This window comes from Psammomys obesus, unplaced genomic scaffold (genome assembly GCF_907164565.1).
Source record: "Psammomys obesus unplaced genomic scaffold, mPsaObe1.curated_primary_1811, whole genome shotgun sequence".
NCBI lineage: Eukaryota > Metazoa > Chordata > Mammalia > Rodentia > Muridae > Psammomys > Psammomys obesus.
This window is the reverse complement of record NW_026596085.1, coordinates 14,205,328-14,227,717: the sequence shown is the minus strand read 5'-3', so window position 1 is coordinate 14,227,717 and position 22,390 is coordinate 14,205,328. Positions and strand designations below refer to the sequence as shown.

At 48.7% G+C, this 22,390-nt stretch overlaps 1 protein-coding gene across 1 annotated transcript; it reads left to right on the top strand.

Annotated features, from left to right (window-relative positions):
• The first annotated feature begins 518 nt into the window (after nt 1-518).
• Gtse1 (G2 and S-phase expressed 1) lies at nt 519-18,650 on the top strand. Its single transcript, XM_055627094.1, has 13 exons — nt 519-540; nt 1,311-1,419; nt 1,647-1,739; nt 3,095-3,152; nt 3,262-3,889; nt 5,925-6,080; nt 7,420-7,546; nt 8,742-9,119; nt 13,910-13,982; nt 16,015-16,251; nt 17,156-17,363; nt 17,754-17,969; nt 18,385-18,650. Exons 3-13 carry the CDS (start codon nt 1,712-1,714, stop codon nt 18,466-18,468), a joined length of 2,193 nt encoding a protein of 730 aa, XP_055483069.1. The 5' UTR covers nt 519-540; nt 1,311-1,419; nt 1,647-1,711; the 3' UTR covers nt 18,469-18,650.
• Nucleotides 18,651-22,390: the final 3,740 nt, after the last annotated feature.

The following is a 22,390-nucleotide window of genomic DNA, read 5'->3' as shown; positions in this document are numbered from 1 at the left end:
CAGCTCACAATTGCCTGCAACTCCAGCTTCAAGGGATATGACACCCTCTTCTGGCCTCTGCAGGCATTTGCATATGTGTATGCATGTACACCTTGACAAAAAAAAAAAAAAAGAAAAGAAAAGAAAAGAAAATACATATTAGAAGCCCAGAGAAAATGTATATAGCAGTGAGTTATTAACTTATGGGTATGCTTCACTGAATATCTGCTATGAAGCGATAGGATACAAAGAGAAGTGTTGGTGAACTTTCCTGTCTTATCCCAGCAGATAAACCCCAGGGATGGAGGGATTTAACACCTTGGAGGGCACAGAAAGAGTGGGGCCAAGAGTTCTTTTTTTAATTTTTATTAATTAGTTTATTCACTTTGTATCTCCCCCAGGCTTGTAGTTCCCTCCCTCCCAACCTCACCCTCCCTTTCCCCGTCTCCACCCATGCCCCTCCCCAAGTCCACTGATAGGGGAGGTCTTGCTCTCCTTCCTTCAGATCCTAGTCTATCAGGTCTCACCAGGAGTGACTGCATTGTCTTCCTCTGTGGCCAGGTAAGGCTGCTCCCTCCTGAGGGGATGGTGATCAAAGAGAAGGCCAATTAGTTCGTGTCAGAGACAGTCCCTGTTCCCATTACTATGGAACCCACTTGGACACTGAACTGCCATGGCTACTTAAGAGATGTGCCGGCCACCGTGGTCCTGCCCCTCCACTTGGGTATGAGTCAGGAAAACTTGGCCCTTAACAATTCTAGATACAGACCAGGTCACACTGACCTGGTCACCATCCCCGGCGGGTAGGATGCTTGGGCCCATCAAAGCTAGGCTGCCTAATAGTGAACAGATGTGCAGAGGAGACAACCCTGGACTTCTTTATGCCAGAAGACCTTAAAGCCAGCATTCTGTTTATTGCTACCCAAAAGCACCTGGCTGATATTGGCAGCTAGGAAGTGCTGCGGCTGGTTCGGTTAAGCTTCTCCAGTTGGTTTAAAAGGGAGAGCGGGGAGGGCCTGCACGTCAGAGTACCCGAGGCCTCAGGACGCAAAGAGAATCCCCGGACGCAAGGGAAATACCGGGGACGCTAAGACAGGCAACGCAGGGAGAAGCGCTCCTTCCTAGCTACCTGACCCTCGTCCACACCCTACCCTCACAGCCTCAGTCCGGTTTGATAGCACAGCCGACACTTAACACCGTTTCCGCGTCGCCTCGTGGAGAAAACTCATAAGCCCTTCCGCTGGGAGTATCCGGCTCCGAGCGGAGCCAATCCGTGGCCCGGTGTCCCTGCGCATTGGTCTCGTAATCCGCACTCTGACTACACTTCCCAGGGTGCACCGAGAGCATCTCCCTGTTTAAACCGGCCAATCGGCGTCCGGCGGAGGTCTCCGCCGCGTTTAAACCCGTGGCGGCGTCCCAGCTGGGTTTTCAGTCCTCCGGGTAAGAAGCAAGGGCTAAGGGGGTGACATGGGGCTGGCCCCAGAGAGTGGGGAACAGGGCCTGGCGCCGCAGAGGCGGAGGAGGACCGGCTACTGGGCTTGCTCTGCAGCTCAGAGCCCGGGAATCCGTTACACTGCCTCGGGGCGCACTGTCTCTGGGAGACCGGGGACAGGCTGGGGCTTGCCTCTTGACATGCCCTCACCCTCTCGTCCCCTTGCTTCCTGCAGCGAAATCTAGGGAAGGAAGAGAAGGCGGCGAAGTGCCTTTGGCCAGCCAGTCGGCAGAGGTGAAGATGAATACTGGTACTGAGAAGGGAGAAGGTAAGACCTTTCTGTTCGTGCGACTGCTCCCGGAGTGTATTTCTTTTTACCCCTAAAGAGAATAGAGAACGCAACAACAGACCCAAAAATAAATAAATAAATAAACAAACAAACAAATAAATAAATTAAAGTCTGGCCTGATAAGCTGGAGAATTTAACTGGAGTTACTTAAAAGGACATTAGCATCTCATAGCTACCCTGCCCACCTAGCAGTTTTAAACAATTTAACATAGTCTTAAGAGGGGCCTCCTCACACTTCCAGAAGTGCCTTAGTGGGTTCAATCTTGTGAGGGTCTCCTCTGGGTAATCACAGTTGCTGTGATATCTAAATGGCAACAGCTTCCTCACGCAGAGGACAACACTCCACCCTTTCCCCTGGCTTTTGCATTCTTTTTGCATTCCTTCCTCCTCCTCCACCTTCCTTCGTTTGCTTTTTTCTCTTTTGCTTGTCCTTGGAGACAGCATCTTCACTTTGTAACCCAGAACTCACTATGTAGATCTGGCTGGCTTTGGACTCACAGAGGATCCCCCTGCAGAAGCCCCATAGTACATGCTGGCGTATTCTTTCTTTGAAAAGAAATCCTCAATAGGAGGTGATACACTGCTTAGTACAGTGATGCCCACTATAAGAAGCTCTCAGACCAAGGCTGGAAGCACAGTAATTTATGTGCGCAAACATGAACCTTTAGAAGTCAACTTACCAGGCATGTCATCCATTTTGCAAAACAGCATCCCGGCTGGGTATGATCTCCCTCAGCCGCTATCCTGATTTACAGTACCAAACATGGGTTCCCTACAGTGAAGCAGATCTTACAGTTGGGAAGTTGCTGGTCTGTTAGAGGGAATTGAACAGATAAGTAGTTGGGCCATCCAAAAAATATGGATGGGGTGGAGGGCAAAGTGCAGGGGTTTCTTTTGTGTGTCCACATCCAGCATCCACGGAGCAGTGGTGGCCTTTGGACACTCATTTAGGCTCTATTGTGAGTTTGAATCACTGTTGAACTCATTGTTGGTGGACAGATAGGTATCTCGTAATTTAATTCCTGGAGAGCTGAAGTAGGTGGTTTTTAGACAATATCTTGTGCCTGAATGTGACCTAGCCCTCTCAGAAACCCTAGATTCTATCACAGAAGTAATGGTCTGTACTTTGGGGTTGGATCAGTGCACTCAGAATGGCTCCTAGAACTTGAGAGTGGAAATGGAAAATAAGATGGACTTAAGCTATCTATGAAAATCTTTTGCATTAAAACAATAATCTAGTACTTTTCTGAGAGTGAATTTTTATAGCAGTTGTGAAACCAGTGTTTTCCTATTTTATGCTAGCCCTAAAATAACAGTGAACTTTTTTCTCCCAGACATTCTTCTTTTGGAAGATGAAAAATTTGACTTCGATCTTTCCTTGTCTTCTTCAAGGTAAACAAATGAGTTTTCTTCCCTTTCCCTGGCACAGACACATTCATCAAAGCCCTTCATCTGGATGCCATTGTGACTAATCACTGATAATCTTTTTCCTTAAATGTAGTGCAAATGAAGATGATGAAGTCTTTTTCGGGCCTGTGGGACATAAAGAAAGATGCATTGCTGCCAGCTTGAACTTAAATGGCCAGGTTCCTCAGCAGCCTCTTGCAGCAGCCTCTGGCAGCTCTTGTGCCTGGAGCCCTCTCACTGGGGAGAAGTTTGTGGAGGTGTACAAAGAAGCCCACTTACTGGCCTTACAGATAGAAAGCCACAGTCGAAGAGAAGTAGCCCAGGCTGCCAAGCCCAAAAATCCTGTGAACCAGGGCGCGGAAAGATTTGTGCAGGACTCACAGTTAAAAATAAGCCTCTTTGAAAAAGAACAGAAGAGGGAGAAAAGCCCCGTATCAATTAAAAGAGAGACATTCTGCCTGCCATCCTCAGGGGTGCAACCCCCGTTTGGGGAGCCCCAGCTCCTGGCTTCTCCAGCCTTGCTCAGCTCCCCTGTCCCAGCTGGCCCTGTTGAGACCCAGAGCAACCAGGCTCTGCCCTGTTCCTCTCAGCCACTGCCAGGGGAGTCAAGTACCTCCCAACCTCCAAATCAGGCTGGGCCTCAGAAGAGGCTCACCAGCAAGCTACAGCCACCTCGAGCTTTGCCTGTGAGAGGAAGACCTCTTCAGCTGGCTACAGAGAAGGTAAACAAGTGCACAGGATAGTTGCTGTGGGACACAGCCTCCCTGCCTCTCCTCAGCCCATGCCCTGCCATGGAAGCTCATGGGAGGGGCAGTGCTCCCTGGAAAGCCCAGGGTTAGAGCCAGGATCTGAACAATGAAGGCAATAGTGAGGGGGAGCTGCCCAGGGTGGGCCCCTTTGATGAGCACTCTTCCCCCCAAGTTGGGCTGTAGTTCTTCTCTATGGCTGCAACGTTATGCTTCTTTTTGCCCCAGACATCACATCAATGAGCTGTCAGGTAAGTGGCAGTTGACCAGTTGTGGGAAACTCAGGGTCCTGGGGGCTTGGTTGGGGGGTAGACAGAAGGTAGATTTCAGAGACAGCTCGCTTCCAGGTTTGCCTGCTGTGTTGCTGAGGAGAGGGGGCTCCTGAGAGGAGACACGGGGTAAAGGTGTGCTAGGAAGGCACCTGTGTTGCTGTCCTGTACCAGCTTTATTGTACTGAGGGTTGGCAGTTAAAGGAATGGCTCTGTGAGGTTGTCAGAGGGTGAAGCCCTCGACATCCCTTTTAGACATCCCTTTTCCCCATCTGTAAGCCCTCTTCTGACCACATCTGTTCCCTCCTGAGACCAGGATGCTCTGGGTTAGATCTGCTAGCAGCATGTGTGGGCGTGGAGCAGTATTTGTATGTGACCCATGCATGGCTGTGGGGCAGGGCTGAGGTTATAACACATGCAGGATAGCAGATGAGATTCTATCATCAATCAGCTGGTACATGTCAGCTCGATAGTTTTTTCACAGCAGCATCATTCAAAATTGCCAAGGAATTGAGCCAACCCAGGTGCCTACTAACTGATGAGTAGATAAATAAAATGGGGACATATCCAAATAATGGGATAGTTTTTAGTAAAAGAATTACAGTATCATTGAATATATTATCTTCAAGACTGAGCTTTAACGTGAAGTGCAAAAAGGAAAGCATTACTGTTGGACTCTCACACTGAAGCAACTGCTTGTGCCTTCTTGACACCCATGGAGCTGCTCCCTGATGCCCTTGTCCCTGAATATGTCAGGGATTTGTTCCTCAGCTTGCCAGCCACAGAAAGTGGGCTTTGTTTTGTTTTTGTTTAATTGTTTATTATTTTTGGGGGGAAGGGGTTAAGTGTTTTGTTTGGGTTTTCAAAATGAATTTCTCTGTGTAGCCCTGGCTGTCCTGGAACTCTTCTCTGTAGACCAGGCTGGCCTTCAACTTCGAGATCCTTCTGTCTCTGCCTCCCAAGTGATGGGATTAAAGATGTACACCACCACCGCCCACCAGGAACTGTGGCTTTTAGCACTCAACCAGGAAGCCTCACTGTAGTTGAGTGGTGACTGCTGTAGAGGTGCCCAGGCAGTGAGCACACCTTCCCCACAGCATTCAGAACATGTCTGACCGAGCCAGCTTCCTCACTGAAGCTCTTATTTGTTGGTTGTTTTCGAGACAGGGTTTTACTGTGTAACTCTAGTTGCTGTGGAACTCACTATGTAGACCAGGCTGGTTTTATTGCCCTCACAGAAATCTGCCTTCCTCAGCCTTGGAGTGCTGGGACTAAAGGCATGTGTCACCATGCCCAGCTCCCTCGCTGACACTTTTAAGCCGGGATCTGACAGAGAAGACAGAGGAGATCTTCCTGCAAAGTGCCTGCCCCAGTCTAGCCCTGCTTTAGTGAGGAGTCCAGGTCTCATTTTGTACCTGCTTCTCACGTGTTAGCAGACGAGTTGAGAGTGCCAGGTTTGGGAGAAACGGTACCAACTCGGGGCCTTGTTTGACCATGTAGTCCTCACATTTCTTTTTTCTTTTTCTTTCTTTCTTTCTTTCTTTTTTTTGGTGGTCGGGGAGGTTTCAAAACAGGGCTTCTCTATGTAGGCCTGGCTGTCCTGGACTGACTTTGTGGATCAAGCTTGTCTTGAACTCATAGAGATGCACCGGCCTCTGCCTCCCTGGGTGCTAGGATTACAGGCGTACACCATTGTGCCTGGCTTTCCCCCCCCACCTCACCTTTCAAATTAACATTTTCAGCTCAAAAAAGAGGTGCCAGCTAGCCTTCAGAGGATGAAACTCCTGAATGAAAAGGGATCCCAGAGTAATGTGCTCCCAGACAAACCCAGCAGGGTTCCAGATGCTGCTAGTAGAGCAGGCCACCCAGGCAAGCGATCACTCCCCGTTCCTAGCAAGGTGAGTCGCCTGGGGTTACAGGGCTACAGGGTTGCCAGTTGTCTTCCATGGGAACACAGTACCAGTTTTGTATCTTTTGATTATAAAGTTAGGTTGTCGGGGAAATAGTTTATTTGATAAATGCTTGTGTGGACCTACGTTAGATCCCTAGGACTCATGTTTAAAAAGCCTTGTGTGATGGGGTGCACGTGTAACCCCAGCATTAGGGAGGCAGAAGACTGAAGAATCCCTGGACCTTCCTTGCTGGCCAGCCAGCTTTGTCTACTTGGTGACTGCCAGGCCAGCAAGTGACCCTGTCTTTAAAACCAAAAGGTGGTTGGGCATAGCAGTGAAGCAAGCTTTAATCCTAGCTCCTGGAGGCAGAGGCAGGTGGATCTCTGTAGCTGGTCTGCATAGTGGCTTCTAGGCCAACCAGGGCTACACAGTGAGACTCTGTATCCAAAATAAGAAGTGGAATGTCATCTGCAGTTGTCCTCTGGTCTGCATGCACACTCATACTCCAGTTAAGGAAAGTTGGAAACAGTCCGAAAGAGGCAGCTAGGTTGCAAAGAAGATAGGCCTGCAGTGAGCCCTGGACTGCCCTTGTCACCTGGGCTGTTGATAAAAACCTGGCATCCCTTGGTTCCCACCAGCCGGTTCTCGCTAATGCCTCACAGGCTCTGTGAGAGACAGGAAATACTGAGTTTACAGACATAGAGATTGTCACCTTTCTAGTATTCTGAGCCACCCATTAGAAGTTATTTATTAAAGCTGCCAAAAGCTGGGCCTACAGCAGCTGATTTGGGGTCTAGGTGGGAGCCCCACAGTCTTAATTGCTGCTAGCTCTCCTGTACATCCCTCCAGCAGAGGTTTGGACATTATATTGTAGATGCAGTAGGGCCCTCCAGGTCCATGGGCTCTGCATCTGTGGATTCACCCAGTCATTGAGCCTGCTTAAAAGAAAAGCTGCTTCCTTGCTGAACCTATATAACTTCCTTTTCCTTGTCAGTATGCCTGAGTGAGTGTGATGGCTTTCACCGTCTTAGATTAAAATTAGAATCATCTAGAGGCTATTTATTTTCCAGACAGGGTTTTTCTGTGTAGCCCTGCCTGTCTGTAGACCAGACTGGCCTTGAATGCAGAGATATGTGTGCCTCTGCCTCCCAAGTGCCAGGGCTAAAGACATGTGCCACCACCGCTGGGCATCTAACCATAATTTAGACAGTGCTTTTACCAACTGAGCTATCTCTCTAGTCTCACCAAAGATTATTTTTAAACCTTACTTTTGCAGAGTTCAGTGTGTGTATGTAAGTAATAAAATCCTTGCTAATTTTGGTTTTCAACTATACTCTTATCTTAGTTGGGGCTGAAGAAGACCCTATTGAAGCCACCTGGCCATACTGGCAGTCTCACAAAGAAGTCCTCTACCTCAGGGTCTGCTTCAAGCCTTGGGTCTAGTGTATGTGTGTCTCCAGCAGCAGGCAAAGGTGAGCAGACCCACTAGCCAGGGGAGCCCTGTGCAGCATGTGTTCTGGCGGCATAGGACGCTGTGGGGTAATAGCTCAGGGCAGGGGTCTGGGCAGGAAGAGACTCATTGTCCTTCTTCCCCCTAATACTTCCCTTCAGTAAGCAGAGGTGGTTTCAGTTGGAGGCCCCCAACTCATGAAGTGTTGAAAAAAGATGGATGTTCACACTAGCTGTGTATCCATCAGAATACAGGAGCTAAGATCAACTAGCCCCAGCCTGGGTCATTTTGGGCAAGTGCCCTTGCGTTCAACCTGCCTAAACAAGTCTCCCTCTAGTGGTGGAGTGTTGTAGGACCCCGAGATTACATCTGTCTCTGGGGTTTGCCTGTGGATTCTGGTCATGTCTGTCGCAGCACAGTGAGAGCTTTTCACAAGATGTGAGATGTCTGAGCTCTAGAATCAGATCCTGATCTGGAGTCCTGACTGCTACTCAGTGGGTAACAGATGTCTGTGTCTTGACCTTTTAAATCAAGTGATATTGTTGACCTTGGGGAAGGTTCCTATGAGTCTGGCAGTGTTCATGGGCCCTTCTGTGGCCCATGAGCATATGACCAGGAGAGTAGGTGCCTGCTCCTGCCCAGGTGCTGTGAGGTACATCTTGCCCCAGTGACTCAGGACACTGGCACCATGTGTTGTATATGGTAGAGTCATAGGGTCACATGAGATTGTAGGGTGGAACCTGGTAGGGCTAACACAAGGTGTAGACGTGGCTACAACATTATTCCCTAAAGTTTCCCTTTGAGTCTTCACTGTGTTAACTCAGTGGGTCCATTGCTGGTTAGGCAGATGTTGCCTTAGCTGTCTGCTGTTCTGTTTCCAAACCTCCTAAGTTTTCCCTCCTCGTGCTCCTGTCTACCATGGAGATAGGGCAGGATGTGTGACTAGAGTCCACTTTCTTCTGTTCATCAAGGAAGTGAAGAAAGGAGAGCTTAGCTCTGAATTCACACACACACACACACACACACACACACACACACACACACACACACCTGCTGAGAATCAGACAGCCCTCAGCTCAGGTCTGGGCATCTGCATGTCGTCTGTGTTCTGATGTTAGGAAGACAGCCTAGAGGTGTTACACCCTGTGTGTTGGTGTGTTAAAGTGTTTGGAAACAGTGTGACTTGAGAGGCCAGCCTTGATTATCTCCTTTTGCAGCAAAGTCCAGTGAACTTTCAAGTATTCCTGCTCGTAGCTCCCAGCCTCGGACAAGCACCAGCAAGTTGGGCAGAATAGGACCCTCCACAGCACAACAGGCTCTGCCAGCAGCTTCTTCCAGGGCATCTTGTAAACAAGCCAGAAAGGCTGATGCTGCCCAGATGATGGCAGAGCAGCCCAAGGCCTCCACCTTGACTCCTCTCACCCAACAACCCCAGACTCCAGAACAGAGAGGACCGAGGCTGGACCCTAACACCGTGGCATCCTCTCAGTTGAATAAAACCGGCAGTATAAAACGGCGGGACTCCTCCCTAAACTGCAAGGCAGAGGCCATGTCTCCCGCTACAGACCCATTTAAAGTCCCCCAGTTTTCTGTTGGTAAGTACCAGGCACATTTTGGTGGGGAGGTTACCAGTGTGGCTGGTGCTGTTTCACTTCTTTAGCTCTGACATTCTATCCAGGGTGTATTATGCCGCCCACTTGCTGTGTTCATTCGTCTGTGGATGAGCCATTGCCCCTGGACTTCTATTTCCTACTACTTCCTGTTGTCTTAAGTGTGGTCATTAGGTCTGGAGCTGTGGCCTTTATTTGTTGCACCTGGGTGGGTTAGGGCTTTGTTGTTCTGTTGGTATTAGTGGTTTAGCTTCTGTGTTTTTAACCATCTTACTATGTTTTCCTTAAGGGGCTGAACTTGGCCACCAGTGAGCATGTAGCCCAGGCTGTTCCACTCTGGCCTTCTTTGTAACCTCTCACAGGTGGTCTAGAATGGATGCTGTCTGGAGTGGTTTAGGCCTGTCACTGGTGTGGGGTTTTGCCCAGATTACTGCTAAGTGTCCTGTCAGTTTGTTCCATCTGCTCAGGCTAGGTGTGCTGTTTCCCAGCCCTGTTCCACTAGGTGCTTGTCTTGACCTTTAGGTGTCTCACCTTGTGCTATGTGCTGCCACTGCAGCTGCCTGTTCAGGAGAGTCCACAGAGTTTCCTAGAGTTTTTTCTGCTCTGTTGTGTGGCTTCTCTCCAGTTCTCTGTCTCTTAGATCCTCAGTCCCCCAGACAGAAGCTGTTGTCCCCTCCCAGCTAGTAAGATTGTCCTGCCCTGTTTTGTCAAGACCAGCTTGTTCCACATAATGTGTTCGGGACACCCAGGATCACACATTGAGACAATGTTAAAAAAACAAAGTAGTTTCTGTCTTGTTTTTCCCATTTAAAGCACATCTTAAAGCTTGGGCTGTAGCTCAGTGATAGAGTCCTTGCCTAATGTTTGAGGCCCTGGATTGAATCCCTGCTTCCACCCAAAAATAGAAACAGAAAACTCTTTATTGAAAAGAATTGTTAAAGAATTGTATTACTTTGCGTGTGTGTGTGTATGCACCATGACACACCTGGAGTCCAAAGGATACCTCTCAGGAGTTGGTTCTCTCTTTCCACAGTGTGGATAATTATAACACCTTTAACCCAGAACTCAGGAGCCAGAGGCAGGCATATCTAAGTTCAAAGCCAGCCTAGCCTACAAAGCAAAGATGAGCCATGACCATACACAGTAAGACCCTGTCTCTAAAAAACAAAAACAAAAACAAAACAAAACAAAACAAAAAAACAATATAAATAAAGTAGAAAGCAAGAACAAGCCACAGAAGAGGATTGTCTCTGATGGGGTGGGCAGAGGCAGGGAGCTTTCTCTGAATGCTTTAGAATTAATCCAGTTTGTTTTTTAGTCTCCAGAGAGCAAAGAAAGCCCTTGAGCACAGAGCACTGACCAGTGGTCAGTGCAGGACTCTTGTTGGCCACTGTCCTTTGCCTTTGTCTGACCTGCAGCAGGTTTCCTGGCTGCAGTCTCGTAGCTTTGCCTGTGGTGGTCAGGCAGTCGCTCCACCAGAACCTGTTATTGGAGATGATACTCTTGCACACTGTGGCTGCTGCTCTGCTGGCTCTCAGTTGACTGGTCTCTGCCCCCATTCACTGAATTTAATTTACTTTTGCTAATGGAAAGTTTTCAGGAATAGGGGAGGCAGAGGAAGGTGGATCTCTGAGTTCAAGGCCAGTCTGGTCTACATAGGGATTTCCAGGAGAACTAGAGCTGCACAGGGAGGCCCTCGTTCACAAAACAGCAAAACCGCAGAAGAGGAGGAAGGAGAAGAAGAAACAGGGAGGGGAAAGGTGAAACAAGTAAGAACATAGTTGCTTCTGGCTGTGATCCCAGTACAGGGAAGGCTGAGGCAGGAGATCACAACTTCTAGGCTAGCCTGGGCTACAGTGAGACCCTGTCTCCAAACAAAACAAAACCTAAGACTGGCTTTTCTAGGTATCTGTCTTGTGCTGGCATGTTTAGCGACAAAGAATCTTCTGGTGAGGTATCTCACAGTGTACATTTTATTTTAATGGACTTTAAAGTTTTACTTTTATGTATGTGATTGTTTTGCCTGAGTGTATATGTGTACACCTTGTGTATTCCATGCTCAGTATGAAGCCAGAAGAGGGTATTGAAGCCCCGGGAACTAGAATTATAGACAACTATGAGCTGCCATATGGGTATGGGAATCAAATCTGGGTCTTCTGGAAGAGCAGCTAGTGCTTTCAACCGCTGAGCCATCTCTCCAGCCCAAGTTTACACTTAGTAGAAGACTTGGCTTCCATCAAGGAAGTGTCCTTTTGGATCTTCTGTGCAGTGAAAGCTTGGTGCCAGGGGATCTGGCTCATTGGTGTGATGGTTTGAATGAGAATGGCCACCATAGATGCATGTATTTGAATACTTTGTTTCTAGTTGGTATAGCTTTTTGAAAAGAATTAGGAGTTCTAATTCTTTTCAACAGAAGAACAACAGTGACAGTTGGGGAAGAGGTTAGGTAGTATTCTAGTTTGCTTTCTGTCAAACACCAACACCAGGACCAAGGTGTGGAAGGAATCTCTTGTGTCTGTATAGAAGTATCAATAAAAATCTGATGACCATAGCTTAGGCAGGAAATACAAGGTAGGGCATCAAGCAGACAGAAAGGATTCTGGAATAGTGCCATGTGCTAGTAAAATGGGTTATTTTAAGATATAAGCTAGTCAGAGAAGAGCCTAGGTATATGTCCTAGGTATTCGTAAATAATATTTTGAGTCTCATGAGTTATTATTCTGGGAGCAAGGAAATGGGAGGAAAAACCTCCCCGCAACATCAAGTCACCTTGGTTAGTTTATTTGGCTTACACTTTGCATCATCATCCATCATTGACAGAAGTCAGGGGAAGAACTCAAGCAAAGACCGCTGAGGAATGCTGCTTACTGGCTTTCTTCAAGGCCTACCTGTTCAAGGATGGTATCACTTACAGTGGGCTGGGCCCTTTCCTACATCAATTAGCAATGGAGAAAATGTCAGTCTAGTGAAGGCTATTCTTCAATTGAGGTTCCCTCTCCCACATGTGTCCAGTTGACAACCAAGATTAGCAATCACAGATGGAGTGGTCATTTTGGCCAGAGTAGGCAGCCCAGGCAACAATGCTGAGATGAGAACAGAAGCCCAGTGAGGAGGCAGCCACTAGATAACCCAAAGAGAACATTCCACGCAGAGGAAACAGTGCTGTAAAGTCCTGTGTTGGAAAGGCGCTTGAGTTCCTAGAGAAGGCGGAAGACGGTGGTGAGAATGCAGTTGGAATAGGTCCTCCTGCAAGCCTCAAACAACATTTGTGTGTGTGTGTGTGTGTGTGTTGATTTCCTTCCCATATCAAAGTCTAAATAGAGGACATGGGGACACGGTGGCCTCACTGTGAACATCTGCTTAGGCCAGCAGGATTGCATAGGTTGGAGCCTGTCTTAGTTAGGGTTACTATTTGCTGAGATGAAGCACCGTGATTGAAAGCAAGTTGGAAAGGATTTATTTCACTCACAGTTCCCTATAATAGTTCATCAAAGGCAGTGAGGGCTGGAACTCAAGCAGGAGCCTGGAGGCAGGAGCTGATGCAGAGGTTGTAGAGGAGTGTTGCTTCCTCTGCTCCTCATGCCTTACCTAGACTGCTTTCTTATTGAAGCCAGGGCCACCAACCAGCCCAGGGTGGCACTACCCACGATAGGCTGGGCCCTCCCCCATCAATCACTAATTAAGAATATGTCTTACAGGTTTGCCTCCAACCTGATCTTATGGAGGCATTTTCTTAATTGAGGTTCCCTCCTCTCAGATGACTCTACCTTGAGTCAAGTTGACATAAAACTAGCTGTCACAGAGCCACAGAACTTCCTGTGACATCAGAAGTTTTTGAAAATGAGTGACATCAGAAGTGTGTGACATAGGAGGCTGAAAGCTAAGGCTTCCAGGACCAACTGGGATCAAGGGGGCAGGAGACTGCTGCATTCTCCCTAAGGTTGCACCCTACATTGGTAAAACTTTTTGAAGCACCTTGACAGGAGCAGTTTTAAACACAGGTGAGACGTGGGGCACACACAGGCAGCTCTTCCATGTGGATTTAAAGAATGGGCCCCTGGGATGGGACTGCAGGAGGAAGAGGAGTGAGGCAAGAGGTTCATGACAGAAGGGCACTCTGTACCAGAGCTGCTGGTACAGAGGAGGACAGGAGCATGGTCAGTGGTAGTGGTTTGAAGCCTCATCTGGTCTTACATGGCCTGCTAAGATGGGTCTCTTTCATGGCTGGAGCCAAGGGCTCTGGTGGTGGCCATTTTGCCCCTGGCTTCTAAGACAGCAAGTTACTACATGGAGGTCCTGGCTCCTGAGGCTTTGGGCCCCCAGGTTGACTCCAAGGATCATGATTTCACCTGGAGTCATGAGGTGGAGGGACAGTGATGTAATAAGCCATCTGGGCTATTCTGGGCTTTGCTTAGTGGCTGGTAAGCACCCACTGAATTCTGACTGTGCTTGGTTCCAGCCACATGATTTCCATGACATGAGAATGTAGGAAGCATCCTGGCAGGCAGAGGAGACTTGGAATGAGCCTGCCATGAAACTCAGGCCTAGGCCAGTTGCAGAAAGGAGTTGGCTTAATGGAACAGAGGGTTCTCAGTATCAGACCCGGCCCTTGCCTCAGGTGGGGGTCTCAAGAGGGTTTCGTTATGTGTGTCATCTGACTTCCTGTCTTTACATGGACAGTTGGGAAGGTGGGGGCATTTAGAGGAGAGTGCTATGGCACATGCCAGGCTTTCCATGTTGATTGTTCTCTTCTGATTGGTTCTCTCTCTTCTTAGGTGAATCACCTGTAGGTGTGACCTCAAAGTTCTCACGGACACATCAGCTGCAGTCCAGGACACCAGCTAGCAGGTAGCCGACAGGAGTTTGTCTCCTCTCCTTTCTTACCCTCTGAGAATCACAGATGTGTCTGTAGTCTCTGGAGTGCCCCCTGGGCTGCATGTCAGGCTGCTGAGGTGGAGGCTTTCTGTCACAATCACTGTGTGCATGATGCTCCGACTCCCAGGTAGGCCCAGGCCCAGTCACAGACACCCCGTCAGCACTGCTGTAGGCGCTGAGCCCAGCCTCCACCCCCTACCAAAAGCTTCTGACTTGGTGGGGTGGGGTTAGGGACAAGGGGCACTGCCCAGTGTCCACATATTTCAGAAGTTCCCCAGGCCACTGGTTTGTACACAGTTAGGGACTTGGGTTTCAGTCCTGCTCTTTGACCCAGTATGCATCTAAATGCCCTGAATGTGTTTCCTCATCTGTCCCTTGGATGCTCTCTGGTCCAACATGGTAGTTACAACAGTGAGAACAAGTCCATACATGTGCAGATGCTGGGGATGTGCATGGACTTCTGAAATGGCAGCCTTGGCCCCGACTGCCCTTTTTGTTACATTCTGTATACCACTGGTTCTGACACAGTGCAGCTGAGGCCACCAGCCAGTCTTGGGCAGCTTTAAGCTTTCACATCCTCAGGGTGACCATGGAAGCAGCTGGGGGTTGCCATACCAGATGGTTTCCCTTAAAGCTATAGCCATGCTGAGGTGCCTTCCTGGTGCAAGGTAGCCACTCTCTTGCCTTTCTGTGTCTCAGCTACTTGGAAAATGAGACAATAGCTCCTGTCTTCTGGGTCCCATCCAGGGTCACATTTGTGGGTATTTTTTGTCTTCATTGGAGCTTGTGGCAGATCCAGCAGTGTCCACAATGGCAAGGTGGGTAGGGCAATGGGCCTGGCCCTGGGCAGCAGGCAGGAGCTTGAACTAAGATTAACCTTTGTGCCTGGATGTGGTCTGTGTAGGGAGCTTGTTTTTCAGCTCATGCTATTTAGAGTTTGTTTCCAGACTCTTTGATCAACACAGAAGTTGTCTTTGTTGCATGGTGAAGTTGGTAGGTGATTCCCTAGGCCTGCCAGAGCACTGTGTTAGCAGTATGTCCTAGAGTTGTTTTACTACAGTGTCTTAGTACTCTGGGGTTACTATAACAACACCTGGTTTAGGCTTTGTTTTGAGTTGGGAGTCTTTCTGTGTAGGCAGGGCTAACCTCAAACTCCGTCTTCCTGCCTCTTCCTTGCTGTTATTATTGGCTTGTGCCACCATGCTGGGCATCTGGGGTTTTAAACAGGGGTGTGTGGCAGTTCTGGAGGCTGGACATCCAGGATCAGGGCATCTATAGATGGTAATGTCTGCTGCAGGTTCATTGCTTGGCTCATCATGTCTTCACATGGAAGGACAAACGTGGTATCTGGGGCCTTCTTTATAATGGCACTAGTCTATTGATTGGGGCTCTGACTTCTGACCTAATCACCTCCCAGAGGCTCCATTTCCTATGCCATTATATTGGGGATTAGGCTTTTAACATATGAATTTGGGGGATGCAAATTAGTCCATAGCTGTTAACAATTAACCTGACTTAGCCTCTGGCTTAAGAACAACAGCAAAATAACATTTAGGAGAGATGGTGGTTAGGGCACAGGAACTGCCAAGGAGCACCCATTTCCCAGACTCGGTTCTCACCTTTGATTTGGGGATCTTAAGCTTGGGCATGAGTGGGCAAGTGGTGAAAAACCACCATCAGTTCATCTCTTTGCCAGAGTCTGATGGGAGCCTAGACGTCTTTGTAGAGAAATCTGCCATCATGAGTATCTATTTAAGTCCCTCTGACCCTTCCATGGTTGGTACCATGAACATAGCCATGTTCAAGGATAGATGTTTCATTTACCTGTGGGATAGGATGGAGACATCACTTGCTGAGGAACTTGAAACTGATCCAGGGCACAGGCAGTCACTGCCTTGAGTCCTGCCCATGTTAGATCCCCTTCTCAAGAACAGAGCCTACCCAGGCTTCCTGGCTGCCCTTTCAGCTTCAGTTGTCTTTGTTCAAGATTTCCATTCTTCACCAGGGTTGTCAGCAGCACTCCTGTGAGACGCTCATCAGGGCCCACTTCACAAGGCCTGCCCAGCAGTATGAGGACTCCTATGAGCACAAGACGGATGTCAGCGTTGCCTACACCTGCTAGTCGGCGCCTCTCTGGCCTTCCATTAATGACGCCTCAGTCCATGCCCCGGCCTCTGGTGTCCCCACTATGTGTGCCTGTCCGCCGACTTTCTTCTGAGCCCAGAAGAAGATCTACAGTCAGGTAAAGAAGAGTTGAATGAGCTTGTCTCTAGTTTCCCAGACCTCAGGACTCCCCCTGTGCTGAGAGGGTATAGGCAGCAGTTAGGAGAAATAGGAAAAGAAGCTCTGTGAAGTTCAAGCTTGTCATGCAAATAGTCAGAAGTATGTGTATGTGTTGGAGGGGGGCTTTGTGTGTGTGTGTGTGTGTGTGTGTGTCTGTCTGTCTGTCTGTCTCATATATGTTGTACCATGAATGTACGTATATATGTGTTGTAAGTATAATACAGAAGGAACTAAGGTTGTTATGAAACCCATAAACTATGAAAAAGAGGACATTCTGTTCTTATTTGTGGATATTGTTGCTGCTCACAGTTTCCATAGTTCATTCAGCTTTGAGTCATCAGGTGTTCTGGGGACATGCTAGGTGCTGAGAGGTCACTGCTAGAGGGAAGCATGACATAATTAGGTGTGCCCGTTAGTGCGAGGCATGCTGTAGTATGGGAGGCCATGCATGACTAGGGTTCCAGTCTGGCCAGTGTGTAGAACCAGGCCTCCTGAGGGAGCAGTGAGGCGGGGCAGGCAGGCAGGCAGGCAGGCAGTTGGCTTACCTAGGCCTGGAGGGGCCTAGCGACAGCATGTGGGCAGAGGTAGAGCCGATCCTGTGTATTTTAGTAGCTGTAAAAGAAAGGGTTGATGGGAACACACAGTAAAGCTAGACTGGTAGAACTGGAGAGGTGAAAGAACTGGAAAGGAGCCTTGAAAATCTTCATTCCTCTTGCACAGAGACCAGGGTCTGTCAGATGAGGTTGTCCTCATAGCTGTGGACATGTGTAGGAAGTTGTCCCAGGGCCCAGGCTGCTTTCACACCAAAGCTAATGACCAGTGTAGGGAGACCTTACAAGTGTTTCCTTCTCTTTTCCCCCCAGAGTGGAGCTGGCACAGGAGAACGGCAGCAATGTCAGTAGTGGGCAGGGCCAGGGCCTGTCCTCAGATGACAGCTCTTCCCCTCCATCCTCTGTACCTCAAGCACTTAACTTTTCTCCAGAGAAGAGTGACTTTCCTCTTTCCGGAGGCTCCTCCACAGGAGCAGTGCAGGGTGAAGCAGAGCCTCATGAAGACACGCACCCCAGTGAGGTACGTGGAGGTGGTTGCAGTTACGTGCCAGCTCTGGTACATGGAAAGTCATGGACAGGGACTCACAGTTCCCTTCCTGCTTCATCTTGTGCTGGGGGCCTTTGGTTTCAGCAGACTTGGAGAGGGGCTCAGAACCATGGACTAAGGAAATGTTTGGCAAAGGAGTTGGTCAGGGGTCAGCAGGCAGGAATGGAAGCAGGCTGAAGCTCTGTCCTAGCTGTGGGTAGGGGTGCACTACCCAGAGGGGAACTTACTCCCATTGAGGGCCGACTCCAGCCTTTTCCCCTTGGCCTCCAGGCTGTGAGCCTCACGTCACGGGGCCTGCCTTCCCAGGGTGCTTGCTGGGCACTGACGTGGTGCTGGACCTTCTCTTTCTCTGTGCCTGCCTAGGGTCTTCTCCTAGACATCAAGCTGGACCAGCTCACCATCACCCCTGAAGCAGGAGACAGAGACCTGGCTGACCGCCCTCTCATCGACTTCAGCAACACCCCTGAGTCAAACATGTTTTTGGGACCCAGCAGCTGGCCCCTCATCGACCTTGTAGTGAACACTCCAGGGGTGGATAGAAATGGTGTGGGGAAACCTCCAAAGGCTGAGCTTGGGCAGGTGAGAAGCGGCAGGGATTCATGCTCAGTTCAGCCCCGGGTGCTGTCTGGGCCCTGCATGGTGTCCTTGGGGTGCACAGGGTTTGTGTGTCATACTCATGCTTGGCTTCTCTATGGCTACCTATTGCTATCAGGCATTTTGCTGGGCCTGAAGGAGTTCTCAGGGCAGCAGTCATGTCTCCAACACTACTACTGCCTGCCTGCCTGCCATGTCAGGAAGTCACAGTGTTTATGGGTTTGAGATTTCTCTTCTAAGAGTCTTAGACATGATTGAGTCTTCTTGTGCTGTGCTGAATTGTTTTCTGCCCCTGGGCCCTGGGTGGGATTGGCTCAGCCCCTGCAGCTTCTTGTGTGCTGTGTATGCCATGCTGGGCACAGACAGCCGTGTTCACTTTGATGTCTCTGTTCTCTTCCAGCTGATCGACCTGAGCTCCCCCCTGATCCAACTGAGCCCTGAGGCTGACAAAGAAAATGTGGACTCGCCACTTCTCAAGTTCTGAGCCGAGTACAAGCCTCCGCCCTTTAGTCTGTTTCCTTCTGTTGTGGCGTTAGACCTGTAGAAGCAAATTTTAGAAGGAATTGTATTTGATGAGGTTGGGAGAAGCCTGTTATCCCGCTTGTGTCTGGAGTGGTGCCTAGGTGGGGTCCCCACTGCGGACCTCTGGCTGCCCTGCTCCCTGCCTTTCCCTTGGCAGGAACACAGCTCTCTAAAATATATATATATATTATTATTTTTGTTTGTAAAATAGCAAATGACTGTTCGTAAACTTTAATTTGTTTGAAAATTAAATAGTCTAGATTTAAGTTAAATTATAAAGTGTATTAAAGCACGCTTGATTGTCACACTTGATGTTTGAATGTGTAGAGCTGTTTTTATCCCTCCAGACACTATGGGAGACTTTCATTATCTAACCTTAATCTTATAAAATGTTGGGGAATAAAATTGGTATAAATATTAGTCTCAGGCCCACCCCAGGTACCCCAGCCTGTTTTCTGGGCCGGCATAACCTGCATTGTTAATACCAGTGGCTAATTCTGATGCAGTGGTCTAAGAATCACACCCTTTACACTTGCTCTAGGCGGCTAGAGTGCAGAAAGTAAAGGGGATTGGACTGTGAGGGAGGGTCTGCTTCAGTGTTTGTCCGAGGCTGAATGAGCCTGCAGCTCTCTTCCCTAGGGCACTCAGTCCCAGCTTCAGTCTGGGGCTACCCTTTGTCACAGTTGAGAGAAAGAGAAGTCTGATGGGTTCCTCATTCTCTGGTTATGTGCTGAATGCAAAGCTGCCAGCTGGAGTGTGGTTGGGCATCAGCAGTGGCAAAGTGAGGGAGTATCACAGAGACCTTAAAACAAGGTCTGGTGAGCTGCTGCAGACCCCGGAGGGATGGGGCAGCAGATCCTAACCTAGTGGGCAGGAAATTCTGGAATCCTGAGTATTATCACCGTAAACTGCCTTTACCTTCCCTAATCCACTGACTCCTTCCACAGGGGAAGAAGTAAATGTGGAATTGAGCTCATTAAGTATTGGGCTTGCAGTAGGGGCTGGGCTGCATTTCCCTTAGGGTACAGTGGAGTGTTGTGTCCCTCCCTTTTGGCCTGTTTGGTGGGGAAAGATACTAACCCATGATAACCAGACTACCTTGGTGGGGTCCATCAATGTCTGTACTTAGCCCTTAGCTCTGGCTTAGCCTGTATGCCTGGCTCTGCTCTGTCTACCAGGACAGCTGATGTTTGACAGCGTGTACTGAATCCTTCTGGTTTCTCTGCATGTATTCAAAGGCAGCTTTCCCCTAAGCCCTTCATCACAGGTCCTGGCTGCTCAGAAGAGTCAGTTTTGTGACACTCATTGGAGACTTGGGCTGAGAAGCTGGAATGAAGTACACAGGCTGATAACTAAACCTTCACACCTGAGACGGCAGAGGCCTCCCTGTGCCATTTACCATTTTGTGGGTGCCACAGACCGGCCCAGTCGGGCTCCCGGTGTCCGCGGGAGAACAAGGCTTTGGACAGGGAGACACGGTTTCGGCGATGAATTGACAGACAGAGACACCTTGATGGTTTTGACTCTGCTGCAACTTTACTGAAATCAAGCTAGTATTTTTATAATGATTTCACAAAAGGCACCTTAAAATTGGCATACTTCCCAGAACATTCAGACTTTTACCAAGAATACAAAGTTTACATTTTAACTCAAAATGCAGTCAAACATAAAGCAGTGTCCACAAGAAATCTTGGCCTAAAAACTTTTTGATCAGAGCAAACAAAGAAAAAGAAACCTCAAATGTAGTTTCATTATTGCTAACCAGTGAAGAGGAAAGTCAGGAGCTAAGTCAGATGCCTGCCAAAATCTTTCTCTATATCAAAATCTAACTACACCTTTGTTAACCATCCTCCCATATGTCCTGCTAAAGATTTATAATCTTCCCTAGGAACAAGGCACTGAGGGGAGGGGAAACTCCCGCCAGCTGTACTTCTCATGCTACTTTTTTTTAAGAAGGAGCCTATTATTTTTTTACTATTCTTAATGCCTATTAATACTAAATCCAATTTATTACTTTTCTTAAACTTATTCCTTTTACATTTTATTTTTATTAAAGCTTTTAATAATCTACTAATAATAAATTTCTTTATAAAATTAGTTGTGCTGTTTTAGGAGTCACAGAGAAAGATCAAAGAACTCATTAATCCAGCCCCAGAGCCACAACTGAAAAAGCGTAGAAATCTCAGAACGTGTCTCTTTTCCAAGTGGGATGAGTCTGCCAGGGACCTTCCAGGGGGCGAATTTCCGAAGAAAGCGTGTCTCCCGCCCTGTAGCACATGCTACTATGGCGACACTGGCGTGGGTGTTGGCAGTGGGGCAGTTTCTGAGATCCACATGCCTTTTGTGCTTTCACCACACAACACTTTTCCACGTTGCCTTTGCTACAGCTGTCCATGGTGTATCACACAGCAGCATTTTGGAGTTAAAGGATAGCTAAATAACTTCTGTTTAAACAAAAGGGGATGTCCTAGTTTGTTCTCTATTGTAATAAAACACTGACCAAAAGCAGTGTGGGGAGGAAAGGTTTTATTTGGTTTGCACATCCTGCTCACAGACCACCCTGAAGAGAAGTTCGAGGAGGAACTGAAGCAGGCCATGGAAGAATGCTGCTTACCGGCTTACTTCGTTTGCCTTCTTTTATCACCCAAGATCACCTGTACTGGTGTGGTCTCACTCACAGTGGTCTAGGCCTCCCACATCAGTCATTAATCAACAAAATAACACAGACTTGCCTAAGGGCCAATCTAATGGAGCACTTTCTCAATTTATGTTCTCTCTTCCAAGATGACCTCAGCTTGTGTCAAATTGACAAATTCTAACTAGGAAAATATAGGTTGTAAGTTTGTCAGATTACTGGTACTTTGTGGTTGGCCCTATCACAGGTTCTGGCAGGGAAAGCGAGACTTGCTTTAGTAAATGCAGTCCTATAGGCAGCCCTGAATGTGTTATCCTTTCTGGGACACTCCACAGACATGACCCCTTGCCCTCTTGCTTTCAAACCTGCCCAGGTCTCCTACCTGTTTTTTGTTTTTGTTTTTCTCACACCCCCCCCTTCCTCTTCCTCGGTCTTTAGGCCCGGTACAAGTATCTATCTTCTTCCAGCAGCCACCTACCAGCTGTCAGGCTCCCCACAAAGAATTCAGGAAGAGCCACACCCCCAGCCGGAGGCCCCAAAGCATCCACTCATTACAGCTGACCCCGTAGAGTGCGGTTTTCCTCCAAGAAAGGCCCACGAGACAAATCCTTAATTTGTGGTATCTCCATGATCACAGCATCAGAATGAACTACAGGTTCAACTCCAAATGCTTCCTATCCTCTGTGGCCCATCCTTTTCCAGCTCACTGTCTGGGCCTCGTTACTATGTTCCCATTGCTTATTCTAACACTGCTGACCGAGCCCCTAGGAAAGCCTTAGTGAGTAACAATCCACTCTGCTCTGTCCTCCACTGGGCTCTGCATCCGCCGGGTCTGCAGCAGCAGCAGACCCAAGAGGACCCGCGGCTCCCTGCCTCAGGACATCTAATCTTCATAGAATTCGGTGGGAAAGGGTTTGACGGGTTCCTCTAGCCGGTAACCGTGAGGAGCCAGCTGCAGACACAACACGGTGTCCTCGCCCTGTGCACCTAGGAGGCCTTTGGAACCTCAAACCTGAGTGGAGGCTGTTCCTGGTGCAGCTGACCTAGGAGCACAGCTTGGCACAGAAGACGCAAGAACAGCGGATGGGAAACCCAACCCGCCCAATTTTGCTTTGACCTCTCTCAGAGGCACCCTGGCCCAGCCCATCACAGCCAATCCGCAGCGCGGAACCAAAAAGCCTGCAGAACAGTGGATGTGCGGAGCACGTTTCCGGCCGGGTGAAGAATGAGGACGCCCCCGAAGGCCAGG

Excerpts from the sequence above, each read along its gene's own strand:
- Gtse1 (XM_055627094.1), top strand. The coding sequence starts at position 1,712 with ATGAATACTGGTACTGAGAAGGGAGAAG. Across the intron at positions 7,547-8,741 it reads GTCTCCAGCAGCAGGCAAAG|CAAAGTCCAGTGAACTTTCA; the intron begins GTGAGCAGACCC and ends CTCCTTTTGCAG. Across the intron at positions 17,364-17,753 it reads AAGACACGCACCCCAGTGAG|GGTCTTCTCCTAGACATCAA; the intron begins GTACGTGGAGGT and ends GTGCCTGCCTAG.